Raw genomic sequence first — 21,491 nt, 5'->3', positions numbered from 1 at the left:
GGGCTCTAGTAAAACAAGTTCAGATATGATTATTGTTTTTTAAAAAGGTGGCGCTATCGACACATTATTTACTTTTTATACACCCCTTTGTTAATTCGGTGATTTTATCATCATCAATTCTAAGTTTATTTTCTGCCAAGATAATGTGAGTCGCTGTGGAAATTGTGGGGAAATTGTGTTCTTCTTTTTACTCGTATTGCCCTTGGGTCTAGTATAGAAATTAAATGATGTTTGTTAAGAAATAAGTCTGCAGATCTGAAAAGAAATAAAAAGGAAGAGATAGTTTAGCTTAGCTATTAAGAGTACTAGTTTAGAGTGTTCAGATATCCGTCAACTTTTCTTTTCGAATGGGATGTTTCAGTGACTTTTGTTTAGATGCCAAAAACTTAAAGTTGAAAAATGCAACGCGTTTTATGGGGTGCGTCAACTTGTACCTAATCAATAACTTCCTATATTCCCACCTGCTTTTCCTCCTCCAACAGGAATCTGCACTTCTATTAGCATTGGTTTAATCGAAGAAAAACTTCGAGTTTAAATTTAGTAATGCTAGGAAGATTAAATTGGTAGATAAAGTTTTGTAAATTAAATGACATGAAAGTTGTTGAATTGATTGTTCCTTGAGCATTAATAATCGTGTTTATTCCTATTGGTGATACATCATTTAATTTGCAAATTTTATCTACAAATTTAATACCCTGTCAAACTTCCGTTGCTGTCAACAACATTTCAACGTACTGATCTCTGGTCATCGTCCTTCGTTCAGATGCCCTGCCTTGCTCTCCGGAGAAACCAATCCAGTACTGCATTTTATGAACAATTGCTCCAGATTTTAGTTTCTTTGTGTTGTAATGTTGTTTTGGCTGTGTTCTTTGGGCCATTTGGCTTTCAAAGAAATATATTTAACCACTATAGTAATATTAATATACTGAATTAGCCACAAAAAATAGGTCAGTACGTGCTCTTAATCATTTAAATAGGAGTCGGTTGATGCACGCTATAGTATTTATTTATTAAAATTAACCTCAACTTTTGCTGCAGGGGCAAAATGCCACCATAGAAAAAGATTGAAGCAACATATATGTCACCTCAATTAAAAGCTTCTTGTGGCTGTCATCTGCAGCTTCAGCTGTCAAAAAATCAGATAAGGACATTGCGCAATATTCGCAGAACTCTATGAAATAATACTCCATCTTTAAATGTGTATTGTTTAATTTGAAGTAAGTACAGAGATTATTAGTCCAGTATTTGTATTACTGTAACAAATGTCTTGTGAAAAATAGAGAAATTTGCAGACACTGCCTGATGGGACCTAGATATACTTGTCTAATCGTATTTTTTTCGTTCCAATCTAGAAATACGAATGTTTACAGAGACATCGTCATGCATACTTTTGGCATAATTCTAGGTAGCACTCCTTAAGCTTTTATCAGCTTCTAAAACTTGATTAGGTTACAAACAAATGAGCACATTTTACCAATCAGTCTTTGCCTAAGTTGTATGTTCACTAGTCTCTCTTGGCCCCACGCGATTATGGTGGGTTCTTTGGCACCACATGTAGGGTAAGTCTCATCAGCGTGCCAAATGTAGTATACGTATTGAATTATCGAGCAAACACACAGAGCCAATGAGACTTACCCTACATGTGGTGCCAAAGAACCCACCATAATCGCGTGGGGCCAAGAGAACCCACCGACCAAGTGGTGGTACGGGCCTGCTTTCCAACAACTCCCTCTGGATATTTCAACAGAGGCTAGTGACCAAAAAAATCCACTCTGCTGAATTACCTGAAACATCTCAAGTTAGTTACATCAAAAGTGAGTAACATGTAGTTCCACTTGATCAATTCCTAAATTTGAAAGAAATGTGATTTTGGACTCAATTGTGATCGTTAATCAACAACTGTATATGGATGTGTTTGTTTTGTTGAGCAGTTGTTGACGGGCATATAAAAAGACCACAAGATCACAAACAAGTCTCAGCGTTTATGGTTGCCTTTTAAGATTCATTTGGCATTAAATCGGTCATACCGGTGTTTTAATGAACATCTGTCCTTGTCGCAAACTAGTCTAAGCGTTTATGCTTCTTATGTTTTACTGAACATCTATCGTTGTCGTTCTTCATTATTGAAGTGCTATTAGCTCGACTGCCGAGGAATTCTGATTTGAATTTATAACACGGTGACTAATAATGCTCCGCATTGGAGTGATCTTGCTGCTCTAGAAATGTCAATGTGATAAAAGATACAAGAGGCTATGTATTTATTTTTGTTTTGTAGGCTGGAACTCCAGTGAAGCCGTATATCTGCACTATGCCGCTGAGGATGGATGATGGCTGGAATCAAATCCAGTTTAATCTAACTGATTTTGTCAGGAGAGCCCATGGAACAAACTATGTGGAGACGTTGCGAGTTCAGGTTCATGCAAATTGCCGTCTGAGGAGGATACATTTCTCTGACCGCTTGTACTCCGAAGAGGAACTTCCTCCCGAGTTTTAGATTGATCCGGTATTCTAATGCTCGTAATCATGCTTCTGTACCTTGTTGTTTGATGTCCACTCATTGACTATAATGTTTGTGCTGCACAGAAAGCGTGATATGATGCAACAAAGGAGGGATCGAAAGCATTGGAGCTGGATTTTGAGACTTTTTCAGATTGTAATTTGTGCTAGTGTGGCTTTTCAAAAACAATAAAGAAACAACTAAGTTGTAACAGAGCATATTTTATGCAGAGAGTAATTTGTGTGGATCCAAATCAAATATAAGCATGAAGCAGAACTAACTGTAATGTTTGCTTGTTTCATTTACTCTGTTTCTTCCCATCTCTCTTCTCCTCCCCTGCCCTGCCCCGCCCTTCCCTTATTTGCAATTATTCATAGTGATACTACAAATGTACGAGTGAAGTCCCGAAGTTCTGAGTGTGCTTAATTTGTTTAATTCTGGTCCCTTTTTCGAACTTATTTTGTTAACGTCAATTGTTGTTTCGCCTCGCGGTTTTATTGTTCCCCCTAAACTCTTTTGCCAATGCCAAAGGCAATTTCTGCACAATTTTTCACTTTCTGCACACTCCCTCTTAATAAAGCGAGAACAATATAACAGAAGAGAGAACCCTTCAATTTTTCAGAAATAACTAATGATGATGAAAAGAACAATATGTTCATAACAGTTCATCTGCAGTATTCATCTAAAGATGTATTACCGATTTTCAATTGTCAAGTGCTGTGTTCTTGACAAGAATGAATGCTTTCGGACCATGAAATGAACCATCTATAACAGATATTACATGATTTTTCTACACATTTATATAAAAAAAGCTTCCCGAGTGTTTGTATTTGATGGGAAAGTAGCACCAGTGCAGAATAAGATGAAAAGTAACAGCAGTGCAGGCTTAATGATCCACTGAGCAGAGATGCAAGTAGCAGTATTGGGGAAGAAGCTTTGAACAATATCAACAGCAATGTCATCAGATTTCGGAGATGCATCCAAGTTCATATCTTTGCTTCCACCAAGAGACTTCTCCTTCCCTCGTTTGCTTGGTGAACCAACGCCGGTTTCCTATCAAAACTCAAGGGCACAAACCTGCTTAAATGTCACCAAAACCTTATTTGAAGCCATACATTTTTGCGGTGAACCATCCTTGCTTTTGACATCCATCTCCCCTTGTTTCTTCGGCTCATAACATCCCCATGGTAGAGTTAAATGCTGTAATCTCTCAGTTCCTCTGGATCACTTCCAGAGAATAAGATGCTCATAGGCTGTGACAATAGGCACAATTTCAGACAAATAAAGTGCAGGATCTTTTTCTTTAAGGAGAGTATGTGGACATTCCAACAAAAATTCATGGAAGGTTTGTGTACAGTTATTGCAGTGAAAGACGACGGAGCTTTACCTTCAGATCGATACGTTCTCCCACTTTATTTCCACATCAAATTGTGAAAATCTTGTTTCTTCTCATCCGTTTCGAGAAGATGCCAACACAAGTGCTTTCCTTTTTGATACCCCAGCTCAACATATACGAATACTCCTAAATTCAAATATGGTGAAATTATAACCAATTGATTGATCTTATAAAACAAGCATGAGGAAACAATTCTGTTTATTTATTTAGTGGTCTTATAAATGATTGATCGATCTTAGAAAAGTTGTTTATTTATCGACTTTTCATAAACAATTCTGAAGAAACAAAAGTGAAATGGAACTCAATTTTTGTTATCTGCAGTGTTCAATATATGAAATATCGTTCCTGTGAAATGTGTAGTGCAGCAACAACCCACCTGTTCTAGTAACATAATGTACTGACTTCCAACAAGCACAGGCATGAGGGCAGTGCTACAAAGAAACCTCTCTTTTTTTTTTTTTTCGTGTGCTGTTCGTCACCCATTCTCACTTCAACAGCTGTGTATGTACAAAAAGAACATATCTGCACCCACTCGAAGATGGCAGCGACATGAAGAGAAGATGAAAACGCATGTTGCTTGTATTGAAAATAAAGCACTATAAGAGTAAAACATCATTCCAGGGGTTACCTATCCAATTGGAGGAGAATCATATTCATGCCAGACTGCAGGAGAACCATTCATGGACAACTAATTGATGGACGCTAAAATCGTTGGCCTTAGATAATCCAATATTTACAACAGTTCCACAGTTTGCTATCCATATCAGCAAAGCCGAGAAACATGGTAGTGAAATAATTTTGCCCTGCAAGCATAGTTGAATTTCACTGTTAACACTCGACTAATTAGCCTCAATTCTACATACAGATGTAACATATTTACAAAAGCCTTAGGAATAATGCCTTCACATTTTCCCTTACTTTTCCCAGTTTATCATCGCAATCAAACTCTGAAAGGGGGAACAAAATTTAGAGAGCAATGTGAAAGTTTTAGTGGGAGCAAAGTAGTAATCACTTGAGGTGTACCAAGATGCAAAGTAACAAGAAATTTTTGGAACCAGTTTTCGGGAATTGCTTATTCCTAAAATATTGAGTAAATAACTCCCGTTGAGAAGTTCAAATTTTACTTGAGAAAAAGAAACAAAAAAGATATATAAGTCCACACACAAGAATTAGAGGCAAAGAAAAGATTGCTTGGAGTTTCATCATCAAATTAAAAAAAATGCTTGTTTATTCTCATCGATGTTGAATGCAAATGTCAATTCGAGTGCATTCCTTTTTCGTACCTCGTCTCAAGAAGATACCCTAAATTCAAAGTTGAAGATACTATAAATTAACAAGTGATATAAGAAAACAAGCATGGGTCTCAGTGGAACCTAAAAATAAGTCAAAACAATTTTAGCACAAGCATGTTTAACCAGATTTTCATGACGAACCAAAATATGAAAAGCATTTCAACCAAATGGAAAAACATCTCAGATATTGATCCTTAACAATAGTTTTAACATCAATTATAGAAAGCAAGAAGGGTAATTGAAAGGATGAAGATGTTAGAAATGGGAATTTACCTTCCGGTATCATGGCCATAGCATCGACCACCTCCGTGGGAGCGTCAGCAGCCTCCCTTATGAGTACTGAAACAATGCAGTCCAACTCCGGGACAGCATTCCCACTATCTGTAATGGTTCTCTTAGCTTGGGGATCTCTATCCTGCACATATATGATTGATTTAGTTAAAAACAGAACTCCTTGTTGGCACCGAAAGATGCTTGCCTCAAAGATTGCCATATGACCTTATTCTTTGGTAGAGCAAACCTTTCACGTTGGAGTCGTTGGACAGATCTTTTATTTTGCTACTCAATCTATCGGCGGCCTGGACGAAAGACTGAAAAGATCTCGCCACTCATAACGCAGTAAACAGGACAATTACAAAGTTATAATTTGCATATTATGTATCTTCTACTTACTTTAGTGTTAAGAACCTCATCACAAAGGAAATTCAAAAGCCTAAGCTTCTGGGAGAAGCTTAAGGCATCATATCCATCTCCGCCTCCACTAAAACACTCTACGGGCAACACTCTGCGGCAGCTCTTTCATAACAGGGTCGACCTTAGAGACCCTACCCTGGATGCGGAGATCAGGTTCTCCAAATCTCGGAACCATGAGCAGTTGGTGCTTGCTTGCTCTAGAGACATAACAGAAAATAAAGTTGGCATAAACCACATGAATTATTTTCACCATTAAAGCTTACTAAAAGTACTTTACACATAACTATAATACACTAGGTAGAGTTCTTACTCCTGTTGAAGAAAAACATATAGCTATGAAATCGAACAATGGAAAACTGTTCAGGCCGTCCACTTCCTCCACATGAGAGTTCTCAAAGAACAGATTCAGCTTGGGACTTTCCAATTTTAAAAAAACTAGAGTAAAAAGAAACAAGAAAAGAAAATGGGATTTCAAGTGAATTGGAAGTTCAGGAATGTTTTAACACCCCATAAAAAGGGTGAACAAAATCAATTAAAAACAAGTTTAGAGCAACTTTTCAATCAAATATATAATAGAACATTCCCCACATCCTCAGCAGCTAATGGTGCCCTGAGGTAGGGGAAGATCAAGATCAACCTCTCAGCTCTCAAAGTGGCGTTCCTTGACCTGCGGCACCCTCCTGCAGCCTTGCCCTTGCCCTTGGCATCATTCTCATTCACAGCACCACCATCATCTCTGCTGCATTACAAGTTTCCATCAACTCGTCCTGCTTTGCTGCATCCGAGTACTCCACATCTTCTCTCTGATCAAGGGCGTTCTCCTTCCCTCGTTTGCCAGTTGAATCAACACAAATTGCCTGCCAAAACTTGAGACTATAAACCCTCTTAAACAGAACTAAAAAACAAACCAACAACAGTATCAATATGCATTCACAAAGAAAATACTATAATCAACTGCAGCTCCATCTCTGCTGTCAAAATCAACCTCTTGAGTCTCAATATTCCCAGGCCATTCCTTGACTTTATGACGCTTTCTGACTGCCTTGGCACTTATTGCTCATAGTAGCACCGCCATCTCTGCTGCCATTACAAATTTCCATCAACTCCTGCTTTCTTTTCTTAGTTTCCTGCTCAACAGATGGTGGAGATGCATACAAGTGTTTTCTTGGTGAAACAACACCGGTTTCCTTTAAAAACTCGAGGGCATATCTGCACCCACTGGAAGATGGCAGCAACATGAAGAGAAAATGAAAAGGCATGCTGCATGTGTTGAAAATAAAGCAGTATATGAGTAAAACATCATTCCAGGGGTTACCTATCCAATTGAAGGAGAATCATATTCATGCCGCACTGCAGGAGAACCATTCATGAATAACTAATTGATGGACATTTAAATCATTGGCCTTAGAAGATCCAATCTTTTCAGTTCCACAGTTTGCTGCCTGCATCAGCAAGGCCGACCAACACAGCAGTGACATAACTTTGCCCTGAAAGCATAGTTGAATTTCACTGTTAACATTTAACCAATATATAAGCCTAAATGATCAAAGATAAATTCTACAGATAGATGTAACATATTTAGAAAAGCCTTAGGAATAATGCCTTCACAATTTCCCCTACATTTCCCATTTTATCATCTCAATCAAACTCCGAAAGTGGGAACAAAATTTAGACATGATTTGACAAGGAAAGATAGCAATGTGAAAGTTTTAGTGGGAGCAGAGTAGTGGTCACTTGAGGGGTACCAAGATGCAAAATAATAAGAAAACTTTGGAACCAGTATTCCTGAATTGCTTATTCCTAAAATATTGAGTAAACAACTTCTGCAGAGAAATTCAAATTTTATTTGTAATGAAAACAAAAAAAAATAAAAAAAGATATCAAAGTCCTTCACAAGAATTAGAGGCAAAGAAAAGATTGCGTGGAGTTTTACCTTCAAGTGGTTGAGCTGTACTTTATGCATAACCATAATACACTAGGCAGATTTCTTACTCCTGTATGAAGAAGAGCATATAGCTATGAAATCGAACAATGGAGTACTGTCCAGGCCATCCACTTCGTCCACTTGACGAGATAGTTCTCGAAGAACGGATTCAGCTTGGGACTTTTCAATTTAAAAACACTAGAGTTAAAATAAACAGGGGAATTTTCAAGTGACTTGGAAGTTCAGGAATGTTTTTAGCACAGAAATGCGGTGCATAAAATCAATTAAAACAAGTTTAGAGAAACATTTAATCAAATATATAATAGAACAAAAGTAAGAATTACCTCGCTAAATGTTTCACAGAACTTCAAAAACTGGAGAGCATTTTCCATATCCTCAGCAGCTAATGGTGCCCTGAGGTAGGGGAAGCTCAAGATCTATCTCTCTGCTCTCAACGAGGCATTCCATGACCCTGCGACACCCTCTTACAGCCTTGCTCTTGCCCTTGGCATCATTCTCATTCACAGCAGCACCACCATCTCTGCTGCATTACAAGTTTCCATCAACTCGTCCTGCTTTGCTACATCCGAGTACTTCACATCCTCTGATCAAGGACGTTCTCCTTCTCTCATTTTCTACGTGAACCAACACACATTGCCTGCAAAAACTCAAGACCATAAGCCCTCTTAAACAGAACTAAAACCAACCAACAACAATATCAATATGAATTCAGAAAGAAAAATCTATAATCAACAGCACCACCATCTCTGCTGCTAAAATCAACCTCTTGAGTCTCAATCCTCGACTTTAAGATGCTTTCTGACTTCCTTGGCATCGACATCCTTATTTCTCATAGAAGCAGCACCATCTCTGCTGCCATTACAAATTTCCATCAACTCTTCCTGCTTTGTTTTCTTAGTTTCCTGCTCATCAGATTTTGGAGATGCGTCCAAGTTCATATCATTGCTTCCATCAAGTGATTTCTTCTTCCCTCGTTTTCTTGGTGAACCAACACTGGTTCACACTGGTTTCCTATTAAAAAAAAATGGAGGGCATCTTAAACGTCACTAAAACCTTGTTTGAAGCCATACGTTTTTGTGGCGAACCATCCTTGCTTTCGACATCCATCTCCCTTGTTTCTTCGGCTCATAACATCCCCAATGGCAGAGCAAAATGCTGTAATCTCTCAGTTCCTTTGGATCACTTCCAGAGAATAAGATGCTCATAGGCTGTGACAATAGGCACAATTTCAGATAAAAATAAAAGTGCAGGATCTTTTTCTTTAAGGAGAGTATGAGGACATTGCAACAAAAATTCATGGAAGGTTTGTGGACAATTAAAGTAGTGAAAGAAGACAGAGCTTTACCTTCAGATCGATGCGTTCTCCCACTTCATTTCCACATTAAGTTGTGAAAATCCTGTTTCTTCTCATATCCGTTTCGATAGGATGCCAACACAAGTGCTTTCCTTTTTCATACCCCAGCTCAACATATCTGAATGCTCCTAAATTCAATTATGGTGAAATTATAAACGATTGATTGATCTTTAGTAACCAAGCAAATGGATCTTAAAATGAAACCTAATTCGTTCAGCTTCTCAAATAATTCCAACCAATAAATAGATTGAGTTAGCATCAACATATACATGAGCTATTCACTTTATTACGCACACGGTTAACAAGTGGACTTTTTCTTTATATTAATGAATATAATCTCCGTCTCTCTGGCTATCTCCGTCTCTCTTTATCACACTTAGAAAGGGAAAAAAGCATGTTATGAACTTTTCAGAAACAATTCTGAAGAAACAAAAGTGAAATGGATCTCAATTTTTGTTCTCTGCAGTGTTCATCATATGAAATATCGTTCCTGTGAAATGTGTAGTGTAGCAACTACCCACCTGCTCTAGTAACGTAATGTACTGACTTCCAACAAGCGCAAGCATGCAGGCAGTGCTCCAAAGAAACCTGGCCTTCATTTTTGTTTTGTGGTCATCGTCACCCGTTCTCACTGCAACAGCTGTGTATGTACAAAAAAGAACATATCTGCACCCACTTGAAGATGGCAGCAACGTGAAGAGAAGATGAGAAGGCATGCTGGTTGTATTGAAAATAAAGCAGTAATGAGTAAAACAACATTCCAAGGGTTACCTATCCAATTGAAGGAGAATCATATTCATGCCACACTGCAGGAGAACCATTCATGGACAATTAATTGATGGACGTTAAAATCATTGGCCTTAGATAATCCAATCTTTACAATTCCAAGTTTGCTATCTGCATTAGCAAAGCCGACCAACACGGCGGTGACATAATTTTGCCCTGAAAGCGTAGTTGAATTTCACTGTTAACATTTGACTAATACATAAGCCTAAATGATTAAAGATAGATTCTACAGATGGATGTAACATATTTACAAAAGCCTTTGGAATAATGCCTTCACGTTTTACTTGAGATGAAACTATACAGAATCTGAATCTTGGCTATGGAATGAAAATGGTGCCATGTACGTACCTCACTTTGACTTGAGATCTCAAATGATGACTTGGTCGCCTATTTCGATGCAAGGAATGTGAGCTAACTTGCTCCACTCTTGTCCCGTCTTCTTCTGACACCGCTTCTCCAGGGAAGGACAATCCGTGATGCTCAGAAAAGAGAGCGATGCCGGCAAACCATCTTTTGGCAGGAACTTGAGACTAACACAGTTGAAAATTTTGAGCTCTTGAAGAGAAGTGAGGTGTTGAAGTCCCTTTCCCTCCAAAGATTTCAGACTTTTCATGTCCCAGATTTCGAGTATGTGAAGAGTGATAGGGAGCAGCTGTTCCTTGAGCAACGTCTCCAACACAACCTCGCTTCTCCAGATCAAAACAGTGCGAAGGGAGACAATTCGTTGCAAACCCCAATTCTTCACTGAAGGCTTCAGTTTCTCACAATCATAGATTTGAAATGATTGTAGGTTGGGAGGCAAACCCCCTTCTGCAAATGACTCAACATTTGGAAGTTCGCCTATCCATAAATCTCGAAGGCCGGTGAGGGTGTGTATTCGGTTGGGCAATAACTTCAAATTCTCATTCCCCGAGACTGACAAAAAAGCCAGCTTGGGAGTGGGCAATCCCCCGTGGGGAAAAGAGACCAGGTTTGGACACTTTGTGATGGAGAGATAGTTGAGATGAGTGAGATTTTCGTCATCAGCCCCTTCTCCAATGGAAAGGGATTCAAGATTTTTACTGCCCCAGATATCAAGAGTTGAAAGTTTGGGGAAAACGCCCAGCGGGAAGGACCTCAGTGAATCACAGCTGTCCCACAGTTCCAAATCTCGAAGGGATGCCAATTTGGCCATCATCTCATGAGATAGGAATTCTAATCTCCTGCAATTTTCTATTTTAAGATATGTCAACGAAGTGGGTAGACCATTTCTAGGGAACGACAAGAGTGATGCGCAGTTAACGAGACACAATCTTTGAAGACAATTGTTGAAGTGCGGCCGCAAGCATTCTCTGCGACTAAAAAATTCAATCTCAAGTTTGGAAAGCGAGGAAAGCGACTCCGTCTCCAGTAACCACGACAGACCAGGGCATTTAACTATCTGCAGTTCTTCAAGAGACTGTATCAAGGACTCCGTGTTAACGATGAGAGACCACGGTATCCATCTCGCTCTGGTAGCCCTTTCATGTAGAACCTCGCAGTCGGACACGGAAAGTTTTCTCAAGCAAGGAAGATGATCGGGCAAGTTTCCCCTCAGCTTCGGACATTTCTCTAAAGTCAGCTCCTCAAGACGGGGAAAGTCTAGAGATTGACCTCTACCTGGACAAGGTAGCCATTCCTCCCACTCCGGCATCTCTTTAAACTCTAGCTTCTTGAGAGATTGAAATGGCTGAATTAAAGAAGCTCCATTACCCCTGTAGAACTCAACACCAATACTCATGACAGATTTCATTCTTTCTATATATAACTCTTTGAGAACGGGTAACCGTCCAACTGGTGGCAACCACAAACAAGTACTACAATCAGTGAGACGCATGACTTGTAAGTTGGAGAAGGAAAAGTCTCCCAACCAATCTGGAAAGCTAGTTCCACCATAAAATCTGATTGTCAGCTTCACCAGGTTTACGGAAGGTTGTAGGCTTTCAAGTACATGTCTCTCTGTTATGGAATCATTTGCATCCTCACGACCCCATGCCAACTCTACTTCGTTCAGATCTTTCTTATCCTTCAAATTGGCCCCCAAGGCATCTATAGGATTGACAACATTTTGCAGATTCAAGATAGAGAATTTTCCTCGAAGGTGCGACAATTGCCCCAGTTCTCCAATGCCACCTGACCCAGTAGATTTCCCCAACACAAAAGCAGTCAATGTTCTCAAACTTTTTAGTCTACCCATTTGCACCGGCATCTCTTTTACACAAGTTCCATCAATATCAAGATGACGCAAATTTATCAATTTTCTCATGTCTGCAGGCAATTCAACAAGTGAGGAACAACCGAACAACAATAGAGTTTGCAAATTATAAAGAGTACACACCGTATCTGGTAACCTTATAATTGCAGTGTAAGAGAGATCAATGTAGCGTAAGTGCAAGTGTTTACCAATGTTATCAGGTATTTGAGTGATATTTTTATATCTTGACAGTGACAACACCCTTAAACATTTTAGTGCTGGTAACAAGTCCTCTAGAACCTTTATGCTTACATAGGTCACATTCCACCCCTCGTGTGGTCTTAAAGACATGGGAAATAGGGTGCGCAAACACTTAATTTCGTCCAATGGCTTAAACTTTGCAACAATATCAAATCTTCCTCTCATATATGACAAATGTCGAACTCGTTTAGGAACTTCATGTGGCTGTCCCTCATCCAACCTAAAACAAAATTCTCTAGACACAGTCATAGCCAAGTCGTTAATGAGATCATGCATTATGAAACTTGATTTCCCAATTAATGATCTTTGAAGTAGAGATCGTGACAATAGTTCATCAAAGTATTTCTCGCCGACCTCTTCCAATCCTTTACCACTCTCAGCTTGTGGAATTAAACCCAGTGCCATCCAAAGTTGAATTATATTTTCCTTTTCAAATTCATAGTCCTTTGGGAAAATTGAGAAATAAGCAAAGCATTGTTTCAAATAAGTAGGGAGATAATAGTAACTCAATCTTAATGATGGAAGAACACCTTTATCATGCAATATCTCCCAAAGATTGTTGTTCAATATGTGACTCCATTCCTCGTAATCCACATTACAACCTAAGAGACCACCAAGTGCTTTTGCAGCTAAAGGAAGACCATTGCACTTGCGTGCAATTTCCTTACCAATTTCTTCCAAGTCTGGATTCGCACTAGGATTTTCATTTCTAAACGCATGTTTTGCGAGTAACAACCAACAATCTTCATCTGACAAATGTTTCAAGTAGTGAATAGGCACGGTGTGCACTAGGGATGCAACACTTTTGTTCCTCGTTGTTACAATGACCTTACTTCCCCTCGCCCCATAAGTAAAAGGAGCCCTTAGAAGATCCCAATCACTATAGTTGTCATTCCAAAGGTCGTCCAACACAAATAGGAACTTTTTCCCCCTCACTTGTTCCCTTAGTTCAACTTGAAGCAAGCTATCTTGAAGACTGCAAGGTTTTGAGCTAATTGATTCAATAAGGGTTTTAGTTACCCTCATAGCATCAAAATCTTCGGAAACACATGCCCAAGCAGTAACATCAAAATGCCCTTTTATTTTTTCATCGTTGTAAAGGACTTGAGCAAGGGTTGTCTTACCAACCCCGCCCATTCCCAATATGGGGATTATTGATACGTGGCTGCTACTCGAATAATCAGATAGCAACTTTGTTTTCAACTTGTCTTTATCTCCATCCCTACCATAAGGACAAAATTCATTCTCAACGAAGAATGTTGTGGGAGTTCTTCGAGAAATTTTCCCCTTAACACCTCCTATAAGACCAAGGAGATTAATTTGTTTTGCGAGGTGTTCTAACCTTTGGAATAACTCTTGTATCCTACCATTCATGCCATGATAAAAAGGATTAAGAGAGGTAGATAGGAAGTTCCACACCTGGGTTTTCTTAGTTTGAAATTCAGCTTCCACCTTGGAGCGCAAAGCTTCAGCATCGATCTCATCGAGTAGATCCTCCGCATCAAAGACAGCATGTTTGAGCTCGTCGAGCCAGCTTCCCACAACAGGGTTGACAATCTGCTTCTTCTCTGCATCATTGAGCACTGCATGAAGGGTCAACAACGTCAGCTTCAACTTCTCCATGAGCGAACGATCATGCTTTTTCCCCCGAAACAGATCCAAGAACTCGCCGGAACCAATCTTGTCGCACATCACGTGGATGGAAGCAGAGAGAAAAGCCTCTCCTATCAAAGCTCCTGCCATTTCACCTCTCTCTCTGTTTTTCTTTTTTCTTCGAAGAATTGTTAGAGGTGAGGAAGAATAAGAGACAATAGGATTTATTGTTTCGAAAAGAGACTACTTGATAAATAAAAGGCATTATCACAACTTGGGGTGGTGAGCAATCCCACTAAAATAGAACTTAATATATACATATTAAATACAAAAACAAATTGATGTAAAATCTCCCAACGACTAATATTATTCCAAATCATGTATGAAACATACACATTTGTCCCTTCATGCTACTTGGTTATAAGGAAACATCATGCATTTATTAATACTATTCAAAGTCATGTATGAAACCTATGCATTTGTCCCTTCATGCCACTTGGTTATAAGCAAACATCATGCATAAGTTGTTTACTAATTAGCATTACTACTATTAGCTTATATCATGACCGTTTTCTTTCTATTATTCATACGCCCAAGACATTGTAAGAAATAATATTGATTATTCAAAACGAACCAACAACTAGTTGCACAGGGTCACAGTCAGTGATACTCCCAACTTGATAAAGAAAGAAAAACAAAGGAAGTTGACTTCCAAACTAAAATAAAATGTATATAAATATAGAAAATTATTATTAGCATTCCAAAAATCTCATTTGACACTCCAAACTTTTTATAATTAGAAGGAAAAATACACTTGTGCGGAGTGTAGAATGAGATTTTTGGAGCGCTAATAACAATTCCCTAAATATGTCTTAACAAATATTGTACGTGGCATTGACTTACAAAAGTTGGGAGCTGTTTTTGTGTTTGGTAAACATTCAGCTTCAGTTTTTTTTCACAGTTTTGGATGAAAAAAAGCCAAAAACAAGAAGCTGCAAAACCCAGCTTTGAAAAACCGGTTTTTTTTCACATCTGTTTTACATAAAAGTTTACCAAACACTATAATATTGTTTTTTTTTTTCAAAAGCACTTTTACAAAAAAGTTTACCAAACACTTTGCTGCTTTATTTCACAGCTGCTTATTCTCCCAGAACAGCAGAATCAGCTTTTTTTCAAAGCACAGCAATACCAAACCAGCCCTTAGACTTTCGCGAATAGACTTATAATTTCTGGTATCTAATAAATATCCAGATTGAAAATATTCATCAATCTACAAAATTTTCTCATGGAGGTACCCATTTTTTTGCCACAGATACCAATATAGAGGCTAAAAGACAATACGATATTAAATTCATATGTGGTTGAGTTATTTATGAGTTTAATCATTAGAATGCATAAGCTCAATTATACATTCAAGTTAGATCAATTCCTGAAGTTTTGGTCAACAATAAAATTGCTTACTTATGAGTTCACCTATAAAACGTGCAAAGGCGATATACTTTTTAACCACAGTTCTATGTATTCTGAATTTTTGTCCACAACTTTTGTGGCATATAGAGGCTAAAAGATGCTACGATATTAAATCCATACATGGTCGAAATATTTATCAGTTTAATCATTAAAATACATAAACACAATTATGCATCTAGGTTAGATCAATTCCCGAAGTTTTGCTCCATAATAAAAACTGCTTAGCTATGAGTTCGCCTATAAAACGTGCAAAAGCGATATACTTTTTAGCCACAGTTCAATGTAATGTGAATTGTTGTCTGCAATTTTTGTATCTAATAAATATCCATGGTTAAAAATATTCATTGATCTACCAAAAGTTATCATGGACGTACCCATTTTTCTACCACAGATAGGAATATAGAGGCTAGAAGATTCTTATTTAATTAAAACATACCAAACTCATTAAACACTTTAACCAGAAGCTCATACCGATTATTAAGCTAATTAGTGCTCTAGAAATTTAGAGATGTCAAATGATGAGAAAAGGAAGAGGAAGAGGTTTGGATAACTACGGAAGAGTAGATGGGGTTGCAGAATGACAACCATGGAAGATGGAAGGAGTTTTTTAAGAGAGAGAGAAGTGGATTTGCTCCATGGAGATGATGGATTGGTTAGCGTTTTATTTTTTATTTTTAAGTAGATTGACTTGGGTGTAAAAAGAAGTTTGATTGAGTTGAGTTTTGATAAGTAAGGGTGATTTCGGAAATACGTTGGGTGTAAATAGATAATGATAGATAAATCAAATACAATGTGGATACAAAAAGTAAGTTGGGTGTTAAGATACAAAATATGAGTTCAAATAAAAATTCCCAAACTCTCCCATGGTCAAGTTAGTGAATGATTTTAGACTTAAGCAGTGGACAAGAGAATTCAAGTATTTAGATTGTGTTATCAGAGATGAACCTTACATGGGTGTATTTATATAGATAGACATTTTTAGGATAGAAAATATCTAGGAATAGATATTGCATTGTGATTACTTGTTGCACTCTCCTATCCCTAGATTGTAGGAAATTCAAGATTTAAAGGATCTGATGGTGTCCATATCTGGATCAAAGCATGGTTATCCAGCAGAGTCATAAAGACTCCGATTGTTGCCCCGGAATCAAATAATGGTGGCATCATTATCTATCTAATACAACTCCGTCCGCAGCTGATGAATCCATAACCAGACTGCTGAAGTAACTGTATTCAGATCAGCTTTGTTCTCGAAAATCATCATCCACAATTAACTCCAACCATTCATTTGAAAGGCAATCTGATCCCCTTGATGATGGATTGTTATCCAAAGGCCATTTGTTTTGCTCGACTGCGTTCACATCATTTGTCAGGCTGTCAGCCATTAAAGCTTTTGACCCAATGTAGCTTTTCGACAAAGACCCATAATTTCCAAATGAGCTATGAATATTTCAATTTCTGGAGCTTTAGGGCTGGTTTGGTATTGTTGTGCTTTGAAAAAAAAACTGCTTCTGCTGTGCTATGAGAACAAGCAATTGTGAAATAAAGCAGCAGAGTGTTTGGTAAACTTTTTTTGTAAAAGTGCTCTTGAAAAAAAAAAAAAGCAATATTATAGTGTTTGGTAAACTTTTATGTAAAAAAATGTGAAAAAAAAAACCGGTTTTTCAAAGCTGGGTTTTGCAGTTTCTTGTTTTTGGCTTTTTTTCATCCAAAACTATGAAAAAAAAGCTGAAGTTGATTGTTTATCAAACACAAAAATAACTCCCAGCTTTTTTTTATAACAGTTTTTTTCATAATCACTTCAGTACCAAACCAGGCTGTAGGGCTTGGTTTGGTATTGTTGTGCTTTAAAAAAAAAGCTGCTTCTGCTGTGCTGTAAGAATAAGCAGTTATGAAATAAAGCAGCAGAGTATTTGGTAAACTTTTTTTTTGTAAAAGTGCTCTTGAAAAAAAAAAGCAGTATTATAGTGTTTGGTAAACTTTTATGTAAAACAGATGTGAAAAAAAACCGGTTTTTCAAAGCTGGATTTTGCAACTTCTTGTTTTTGGCTTTTTTTATCCAAAACTGTGAAAAAAAAACTGAAGCTAATTATTTATTAAAAACAAAAACAGCTCCTAACTTTTTTTGATATCAACTCTTTTCAAAACCACCTCCGTACCAGACCAGGCCTTAGTATTCTGGGCTTATTCTGCAACGGGGTCTTGCAAAGATACATGGTGTATTTGCATAGAGGTTCGTGACTGAAATTGCAGTGAAGGAAAACTGAGCCTCTGGGTGTTAATTGCATAGCGTCTCAGTCGGAAATTAGTCGGGGAAGAAGAAGGGGAGAGCGGGAGGGAATTTGGGGGTTGTGGAAGAGAGAAGAGGGTGGAGCACATGTGGTAAGCCATTTCCCTCTATGAAATTGGGTTGACTCACTTTTGCCTTATGTTCATAATGTATAGATCGGAGTGTTCGTCAACTCGGGCCACAACCAACTAGACGACCAACTGGACCGGAGTTGCTTGCAGCAGAATCGGTGGGACTCGACGGGTTGTTTCTCTTGATCTTTCCGAATTCGGACTCACTGGCTCCATAAGCCACCGTGTTGGTGGCTTGACAGTTCGTTGATGATGATGAGCGGTGGAGACGGAGGACTAGAAACTTCGATGATGATGAGTAGATTTGGAGATTTCTGACAAACTATCCAAAATTCCAAGTGAGGTCCCCAATTTGAATCTTTTATTATTTTCTTTAAGTTTTGAAGGTTGCCCCAAGGAATTGAAATAGGGATTTTACTTGGAAAAGGGAAAGGCAGAGAACAAAGAATCGTGAACTCTAGTATAAATGGTATTATAGTATTTTTATGGGAAATTTTTGTAAAACCCCTCTCAAAAACCCGACCTCTGATGTCCATTGGACGTCAGACGACGGCGGGGCACATGGCTGCACCTTTTACGGCCTTCCGAGGGCTTTCTAAGGGTTTTGGCTTTTTTCCTTCATTTTTGGATTTCGTCGCAGGTATAAACTTTCATCTCTTGTCGATATCTTACTACTTGAAGTTTGGTTTATGTTGAAAAACTGAGTTTCCGCTCACTGGAAGCCATCGCGCATGCGACTCATGTAGTGGTGTGTGGGCAACTCTAGTGACATGGATTTTGGACAGATGTTCTCGATGCCCCAAAGCCTATATCCAAGGGTCGTTTGTTGAGATTCGATGCGATAGTTAATTATTCAATTTTTGAATTAATTGTATCGTCGTTCAATTTTCACAATTGACATCGTTGGATCGTTGTGCAATTTTACGAGTATGCTATTTATTGATTGTCGATCCTTTGTTAACCTGTGGAATGGAAATCCAATGTTTGGATCTTTTATACTGAAGAATCTAGTGTAGAATGTCACGCTGAAACTCAAAACTCAAAACTCTCTTCATATTTGCCTTGTTTTCCTAAATTCATTAAACATCCATTAAATTTGCTTATGTGGCTTTAAATTCTATGAAATCAATGGAATTTTATATTTTTGTTGGATTAATATTTTGGTTTGCCGTTATTGTTTGATTTGATTAACAATTTGGCCCCATTTTCATAAAATTAGTTTGGTTTTACATATACATTTTTTAACCCACATCAGCATATATGACAATTTTTTAACAGAATTGACCAAAACAAAGCAATCTAGAGCAAATTTTGACTTTCATAGACTAGGTGGAATCTACTATATGAATCATAAAACACCACTTTGCTCAATTCTACATCAAGTTTTTCTTTAACTCCAAGCACTCTATATCTTTTCTTAAATTATCCATAAGAATTAATATACTAAATTAACTAAAAACTGACCACTATAGTAATATTATTATCCTAAGATAGCCAGTAAATTTTTTTATTCACTTAAATTATAATTCGGTTGATGCACGCTATATAAAATTACCTCAACTTTTTCTGCAGGGGCAAATTGCCGCCAACAGAAAAAGATTGAAGCAGCATATAGATGCCCCCTCAATTAAAAGCTTCTTGTGGCTGTCATCTACAGCTTTAGCTATCAAAAAATCAAAGACTTCGTGCAATATTTGCAGAACTATGAGATTATTGCTCTAATATTTGTACACATGTAACACAAACGTCTTGTGAAAAGGTAGAGAAATTTGCAGAGACTACCTGAAGAGACCTATATGTATATATTTTTCTGCTCGTAACTTTTCCTTCCAATATAGAACTACGAATGTTTACAGACATGTCATTATTTAGGCGCATGCCTTTGAGGTATCGACATGAAGATAGGGTAAATTGTGCCTGGTGGTTTGATATTATGTGTTTGTTTTTTTGAGCAGTTGTTGATGGGCATATAAAAAGACCACAGGATGAAGACATACAATCCAATGTTCTTGAAATAGTTGGGTCGAACATCCCGTCCACGTACATTACTTGCCCAGCAGACCCATCAGCTACACTGAGTATAAAACTTCCGTTCCTGGTTATGATTGTAAAGAATCTGAAGAAATATTTCACATTTGAGATTCAAATTCTGGATGACAAGAATGTCAGGCGACGTTTTCGAGCTTCCAATTTTCAAGTGTGTAAGTTTGCCCATGTTTATTGATGTTTATCAACTGCCTTGAGATTCATTTGGCATAAAATTGGTCATGTTTCATTCTTACTTCTTTGTTAATATTATTCATGACTGAAAATGGTAGGTAAAGTTTTGGATTAGTAGGAGTTCTGGTGAACGTTTGCTGAACATCCATCGTCGTTCTTTATTATTGAAGTGCTATTAGTTTGACTGTCGAAGAATTCTGATTTGAATTTACAACGCAGTGACTAATAATGCTTCCCATTGGAGTGATCTTGCTGCTCTAGAAATGTCAAAGTGATGAAAGATACAAGAGGTTATGTATTTATTTTTGGTTTGTAGGCTGTAACTCGAGTGAAGCCATATATCTGCACCATGCCCTTGAGGATGGATGATGGCTGGAATCAAATCCAGTTTAATCTAGCTGATTTTACGAGGAGAGCCTATGGAACAAACTATGTGGAGACATTGCGAGTTCAGGTTCATGCAAATTGCCGCCTGAGGAGGATATATTCCACTGACCGCTTGTATTCCGAAGAGGAACTTCCTCCGGAGTTTAAGTTGTACATGTCACGCCCCGATCCCGACATATGTCCAGGATGGACACATGACGTCACCCAAATACTCATATATCTCACATACCCCGTCTCAGGAATGTGGCAATCACAATTCGAGGATCAAATTACAAAGAAAATTTTCATTTACCTTATAGCTGCATCTAACCTCCTCGTTAGACTACCTACGTACCCTTAAATAGGGATCAAGCCATTCGTAGTTCATTATCACAAAATCAGACGTTTATTCCACTAAGTTCAAGCAGAAAAGCATATTATTCCTCAATCATTCAATATAACTTGACAATATGTAATTCCTCGACTCAGGCTACATAACCAATCCCCATGAAAACATGATTTCTCTCCCATCCAACATATAAATCATTATGTCACATCATGATATCGCAATTCACAACATACATCATATTTAAGGGCCAACGAAACACAAAACCATTCTCTAGCCACATTAATTAATTAATTTGATCAAAGTAATAACAATCATTCCCATATCTTCTAAATTCATACCTTACGAAATCATAATCGAATCATAGAAAATCCTGAAGGAGTCACTCAGACGTCCAACATCTTTTCTAACTCAATTCATAAGACTCTCGAAACCATTGACACAAATATATATATATAACTAAGGCTAGAGTGACACAGTTAGGCCAAACCTACTTCTTCAAACAATGAGATTTTAGGCCATTCCATGAAATTCAACAACCTCGGGTTCCGAACCACTCAACGGAACCATACCAAATATCATCGTCTAAAAATGTACCATTTACAACTAATCATCATCACCTCTAGAATGCGTATGGCCCCCCATCACGGATATACCAAGCAGGACCATAGGCAAAAACTCATTGTGCAGGCAGTGATC

General features: G+C 37.9%; 2 protein-coding genes and 1 long non-coding RNA gene across 24 annotated transcripts; 2 read left to right on the top strand and 1 right to left on the bottom strand.

Moving 5' to 3' along the window:
• Positions 1-1,808: 1,808 nt before the first annotated feature.
• Positions 1,809-2,802, top strand: LOC108867581. Its single transcript, XR_007259196.1, has 2 exons — positions 1,809-2,177; positions 2,276-2,802. It is a non-coding gene; the product is annotated as an uncharacterized LOC108867581 (long non-coding RNA).
• A 286-nt stretch (positions 2,803-3,088) lies between these two features.
• On the bottom strand, positions 3,089-14,277 carry LOC103942472 (putative disease resistance RPP13-like protein 1). Of its 22 annotated transcripts, XM_048586277.1 has the most exons (19): positions 12,385-14,277; positions 10,312-12,249; positions 9,949-10,119; positions 9,699-9,843; positions 9,169-9,305; positions 8,587-9,031; positions 8,147-8,460; positions 7,812-7,982; positions 7,194-7,365; positions 6,864-7,096; positions 6,516-6,735; positions 6,189-6,313; positions 5,858-6,075; positions 5,684-5,775; positions 5,459-5,600; positions 4,522-4,696; positions 4,270-4,415; positions 3,885-4,019; positions 3,089-3,750 (listed from the first exon to the last, which is right to left on the bottom strand). In XM_048586277.1, exons 1-2 carry the CDS (start codon positions 14,177-14,179, stop codon positions 10,331-10,333), a joined length of 3,714 nt encoding a protein of 1,237 aa, XP_048442234.1. In that variant the 5' UTR covers positions 14,180-14,277; the 3' UTR covers positions 3,089-3,750; positions 3,885-4,019; positions 4,270-4,415; positions 4,522-4,696; positions 5,459-5,600; positions 5,684-5,775; positions 5,858-6,075; positions 6,189-6,313; positions 6,516-6,735; positions 6,864-7,096; positions 7,194-7,365; positions 7,812-7,982; positions 8,147-8,460; positions 8,587-9,031; positions 9,169-9,305; positions 9,699-9,843; positions 9,949-10,119; positions 10,312-10,330. The 22 variants fall into 22 exon arrangements, with proteins under 22 accessions (XP_048442234.1, XP_048442215.1, XP_048442221.1 ...); XM_048586258.1 differs by having other exon boundaries at positions 9,699-9,852; positions 10,312-14,276; XM_048586264.1 differs by having other exon boundaries at positions 8,562-9,031; positions 10,312-14,276.
• A 5,534-nt stretch (positions 14,278-19,811) lies between these two features.
• LOC103952096 (cilia- and flagella-associated protein 20-like) lies at positions 19,812-20,732 on the top strand (the record flags this gene model as incomplete). The annotated part of the gene is made up of 2 exons (XM_048586513.1): positions 19,812-20,057; positions 20,397-20,732. Coding segments are annotated over 2 exons (582 nt in total), but the record flags the coding sequence as incomplete, so codon positions are not given.
• Between the last annotated feature and the right edge of the window lie 759 nt (positions 20,733-21,491).

Source organism: the organism of the source record quoted next, unplaced genomic scaffold (genome assembly GCF_019419815.1).
Source record: "Pyrus x bretschneideri cultivar Hongxiangsu unplaced genomic scaffold, Pyrus_bretschneideri_v1 Contig24, whole genome shotgun sequence".
Lineage (NCBI taxonomy): Eukaryota > Viridiplantae > Streptophyta > Magnoliopsida > Rosales > Rosaceae > Pyrus > Pyrus x bretschneideri.
Note: the sequence above shows the minus strand (reverse complement) of the source record. Positions and strands in the feature narration are given on the sequence as shown.